The sequence below is a fragment of the Pterocles gutturalis genome, unplaced genomic scaffold, assembly GCF_000699245.1.
Source record: "Pterocles gutturalis isolate BGI_N339 unplaced genomic scaffold, ASM69924v1 scaffold6162, whole genome shotgun sequence".
NCBI lineage: Eukaryota > Metazoa > Chordata > Aves > Pterocliformes > Pteroclidae > Pterocles > Pterocles gutturalis.
The window spans coordinates 1-5075 of record NW_010115141.1 but is presented as its reverse complement, the minus strand read 5'-3'; the positions used below and the strand labels follow the sequence as shown (position 1 = coordinate 5075).

Genomic DNA, 5075 nt, shown 5'->3' with positions numbered 1-5075 from the left:
CGTGCGCTGCAGCCCTGAGCAGTCTGTGGGACAGGAGGGGATCTACCTGCCCTTGGCCCCGAACTGAAGCCACCGGCAATCTGCAGGGTGCCAGCAGGCCTCCGGAGTTCACTGCCAGGGGAAAACCATATGGGGAGGGACAGTTGTGCCATGGCTACACCCAGGGGAGGAAGAGACAACCCAGTTATTATTTCCGGTACTACAGTCCACAGGAAGAGCTGAAAGGGATTTTTAAATATGTTACAAACCAAAACATATTTCAGGGAAGTGCAAGATTTGCAAACGGTGGCATGTTAAGGAGTAGTGTGGCTTCAATTCAGGGCCAACATAGTGCAGCTGCGGAGCCAGGGTGCCCCCCAAGAGCCTGCGACATCACTTGCAGCATGCTCATGTCGAGTGGGAAGATGCTGAGATGACAGAGTGCAAGCTGTGCTGCAGCCTCTCCTGAGCAATCCAAGGCCAGCAGGGTCCCTGGGGTTCTCCACGCTCCTGGCTCCGCCATCACTCCGCCACAGGTTTCACTTCCTTGGCTGCTTCCAGACGTGTCAGTATTTCATTCCACTGGACAAACTGCTTGGAGAGAAGCAGGGTCTGGACGTGACTCTTAAGGAAAGAGATGTGGAAACTGCAGGGAAGAAAGCAAGGTCGGAGTGCCCTGGCAGCTTGACAGCACCGTTAACAAGCCCAGTTCCGTGTGAGACACCAGGCTGCAGAAAGCCTCCACGGATTTGAGCCATCCAGGCGCTGAGGCACTGCATGGCACCAAACGCCGATGGCAGTCCAGGAGGCACTTCTGAACACTGCATAGCACTGCATTTCAAGGGGCTTTCTACAGAAAAGAGCAGAGCTTCCCTACCCCCTCAGGTTTTAGGATGTGTCTCAGCATCAGGATCCTACATGGCCACGATTAGCCACTGTTTGGCTCAGGCAGGTCGCAGGGACCAGCAGCCACTTGACAAGAGATGCCAGCATCCAGCCGGACAGTGCAAGCTTTGCCCCAGCACACCGTCTGTGCTGCTCCTTCGTGCCTAGATGCACTGTGAACAGATCCAGCACAGAGGCTCTGGGTCACAGATGGTACCCTGCCCTTCCTGTCTCCGAGATGGGCAGTTCTGGCCCTTGGCTCAGTTCCTGAGAGGAGTATGACAGGGACACAGGTGTCACCAGGACAGAAAGGACACTAGCCATTAAACCCAGGGCTGAGATTGCCAGCTTCCAACAATATCTGATGTGGCAAGGCAGCCCAGGAGACAGGTGGACAGTTCAGCTGTGTCAGGCCTGAGGCTCAAAGGATACCATTTTGTTGTAGTCTTCGAGGAGCGTCTTGACACTATCGGTGAGAGCTTCACGCTGCTCCTGTGAAGAGAGCCGCAGTGAGTGACCAATAAATCAGCTGAAGGATATCTGTTATCTTGTTCCCTGACATCACAGGAGGAAACTCATCCAAGGCCAGTAATGAGATCAGAGCTCAGACCCTGTCTGTGGCCCCTCATTGCAGCTGAAAGTGTTTCAACAGTCAAAAGAAAGGTTACAAACACCCATGCTGTCATGGTTTAACCCCAACCAGCAATAAGTTCCACAGCCAGTGGGATGGGGGAGAGAATCAGAGGACAAAGGTAAGAAAACTCATGGGATCAGATAAGAACAGTAATGACTGACATGAAATAAAATCATACTAATACTACTAATAACAATGCATTGTAATTAAAAGGAAAGTAGCAAAAACAAACCCCAAGAAAAACAAGTGATGCACCCGCTCACCACCCACTAACCAACATCTAACCAGTTTCTGAGCATGGATCACGCCCCTGAGCCAACTCCCCTAGCTTATATACTGAGCATGACATCATATGGTATGGAATATCCCTTTTGCCAGCTTGGGTCAGCTGTCTTGGCTGTGTCTCCTCCCAACCTCTTGTGGAAAGGCTGGGAGGGCAGAGGCAGTATGAGAAGCTGAACAAGTCCTTGGCTTAATTGTAAGCATTGCTTGGCAAGAGCTAAAACATCACGGTGTTACCAACACTGTTTTCAGCACAAAGCCAAAACATAACTTCATACTAGGTACCGTGAAGAAAATTAACTCGGTCCCATCCAAACCCAGAACACATGCTCATGAAGCACCAAAGCCCCTGGGCTTGCACTACTGCCTGCCTCTCCTCAGCATCTGCACTTTCCTTGCCCCAGAATGGAAGCTCACAGCAAAATGCCAAAAGGGGGCATTGGGCGCTGCCCAGGCCACTCGTCACCAGCTCTAGTAGCATTCAAATGAAGAAGGGTGGACAGACAAGGTGACAGTATCAACAGTCTTCCAGACACCGTGATACTGGACAAGTGCAATGCTTTACCTCAGTGTCCTGCTGAGAGGGGGAATGCCAGCTGGTTAAACCCACTGCTGCTTATTAAGTGTCATGCAAACCTCTGTTTTGAACAGACTTAGGGTAGGCAACGCACTTTCACAACTCAAATCCTGGCTAGTTCTGCCCCTCCTCCCCTCCAAAGTGCTTACACTTCCTTAAAACTGCAGCATGAATACCCTGGACAAGATGCAAAAATAAACCTGCCATAAAATAAGCACTTCAAACAATTGCCAGGGGTGTCAGTACAGCCACTAACAAATGGTTCCTCCTTCCTGCTAGTTAAGACTGCCAAGAATACTCACACTACCTGCTGCTGTATGTGGATTTGAGAGAGTCGCTGTAGTTTGGCTGCATGGTCAGGCACCGCTGAAAACACAGAAGAAAAAAAATCCACTTTGTTTGTTATACATCACGTGCGATTAGTTACCACAATAAAGACCATTCCTTCTCCATGAGCACATCACAGCAGAACTCCACTCAGTGAATGCAAGCACCACATACAAAACCCCTAGCTACCCTATACATTAAATACCAATTTTATTTGCTAACTGCTTCTGGATGGCATGAGCTAGGGGATGCCTGCACTGAGAACTACATTAGAGTAAACTACTTGGATGAACCTTAGGGCAAGCAATTAAAAAGGCATCTCTGCCCATGCCAAGAGCAAGGATGTCCTGGACAAAAAAGAGCTGGTAGGCAGGAGTGTCTCCACAGCCTGCTGACCGTACACAGCGCTCAGCCACTGGTGTCCACCCTCTCTGCCAAGCTGCTGTCTCTAACCTGCCTCCCAACCTCCTCTATTACCTCCTGGACCTTGCATGGGATGTCACAGCAGCATGAGGGAGGAGCAGACATACTTTCTTTGTACCTACTTTACTCACACCAGATTGTGTGCTTAGCTGTCCTCAACTCTGAGGCTCAAGAAAAACAAAAGAACACAGGATAGGCAGCAGCACAGGGGGGTGGCATTTGCGGCTCAAACTTAGAGAAGAACATGCATACCTTGGATACTAGGACTGTCCAAGATGGGCTGGAGGTTCCTCATCTGCTCCAGAAGGGCTGCTCGTGAAGGAACAGCCTGCTCCTCTGATTCGCGAGAGACAAAAGCAACATCAGGAACTACAAGACACTGCTTTGGCTTTTCAGAAATACTAATGAGGTAACTTTTCCAGCTGATCTAGCTATAAAGAAAGGGGCTTGTACATTATTTTATTTAGACTTTTGTGTTGTTCACCTTGGATTCTGGTTCACACTAACGTAAGGCAGGAAAATCTCCACCATGTTTAATTTGCAGACTATACCAAAACAAGGTTGAATCAAATCTACTGGGGCAAAAGAGGACAAGAGTAGGAAGTGTTTAAAGTGCATCCAAAGGTCTTCCATTTTTGTCATAGCCAAGAGAGTACTGGAAGTGGGATGAGGAAAACGGTTCTAGCTCCAGTTTTTGTTTTCAACCTTTTATTAATTCAGGGTTAAACTGATCAATACTAAAAAAATCAGAGCCAATACAACTGCAGCATGGATGCACACAAGTGAGCACTAAGGGTAACAGACATCCCTGTACAAACCATTTCCCTGATAGCTCTAAAGACGGTGCCTTGCCAGATCTTTACAACTAAAGAAAAGAAATCCATCCCAATCCAGCTTAGGTAAAAGACAACTTTTGCAGTGCTAAAAAAACTGCAACCCTGTCTCCTCTCATTTCACGCCATACCTGCCAAGATGAACTGCAGCTTCATGGCATCTGGAACAGCCATCCTATCAATGTACTGAGGGTCAAGGTATTTTATTACATCTTCAACTGGAGTGAAAAATAGGTTTGAAAACAAGAAGTAGGAAGGACGTTATTGCATTTAGAAGTACAATTTTCCCCATGCTATACATCAGGTTATTCTGTAAATACTGCCCACTTAGTGTTGTGGGGATTTTTTTCAGATTCATGAATTTCTATAGTACTTGAAAATATGTGACTTTGGAGCACTGTGACCAAGACCTGACAAATGGCTCAAGACAAATAACTGCTTCCTTATGGACACCTGCAACACTTGTGTTTTATTCATATAACAATATTAAAGGTGAGTGAAATCTGCTTCTTCCTGCCTTTGAAACAAAACCAGCTAATAGCCCTCCATCCTGGTCCTTAAAATAACCTACAAATACAGAGTTTACATTTTTATACCAAACACCCACTGCAGCCTTGGACCACAATGATCCTGCTTACACAGCCTGCTTTGTCTACTATACCAGACAGCAAAACTCGGCTCAGAGGCTGCTTTGCAGAACAGAGCAGCACGCCAGTATCCATCCTGATATCCCCCAGTTCAGAAGCAGCTCCCCAGATCCCTCCACCAGTGTCTGCAGGTGATTATTACTGCTGCCACGATGCGCACAGCAGAGACCTACTCCTATGTGCCTAAGAGGTCCAAGCGTGCAGGAAGCCCTTTCAGGAGCTCGGAGTGTTTCAGGAGCCTCACAACGCCCAAGGGCTGCATTATAAGTGGAGCGAATCGCATCCCTGGCACAAGCTGACATCAAGCAAACAACGGGCTGGCGGGCTGGGGGGGCCTGCTTCCCCCCCCCAACAGCCGAGTGGGAGAACGGCGACCCCAGAGACACCCCACCCAGTTACCTACTGCTCTGCCGAATGTGCAAAACAGAGGCCAAAACCAAAGGCGGTCCCACGAGGAGCGAGTGAAACGCCACACGGGGGTTTCGAGC

The 5075-nt window shown here is 48.6% G+C and overlaps 1 protein-coding gene across 1 annotated transcript; it reads right to left on the bottom strand.

Moving 5' to 3' along the window:
• Positions 1-463: 463 nt before the first annotated feature.
• On the bottom strand, positions 464-4154 carry DCTN3 (dynactin 3 (p22)). Its single transcript, XM_010075069.1, has 5 exons — positions 4072-4154; positions 3360-3443; positions 2665-2723; positions 1297-1356; positions 464-591 (listed from the first exon to the last, which is right to left on the bottom strand). The coding sequence occupies exons 1-5, from the start codon at positions 4112-4114 to the stop codon at positions 502-504; spliced, it is 336 nt and encodes a 111-aa protein (XP_010073371.1). The 5' UTR covers positions 4115-4154; the 3' UTR covers positions 464-501.
• Positions 4155-5075: the final 921 nt, after the last annotated feature.

Excerpts from the sequence above, each read along its gene's own strand:
- DCTN3 (XM_010075069.1), bottom strand. The coding sequence starts at position 4,114 with ATGGCTGTTCCAGATGCCATGAAGCTGCAGTTCATCTTGGCAG. Across the intron at positions 1,357-2,664 it reads AAATCCACATACAGCAGCAG|GAGCAGCGTGAAGCTCTCAC; the intron begins GTAGTGTGAGTA and ends CTCTCTTCACAG. Across the intron at positions 592-1,296 it reads TCGAAGACTACAACAAAATG|ACCCTGCTTCTCTCCAAGCA; the intron begins GTATCCTTTGAG and ends AGTCACGTCCAG.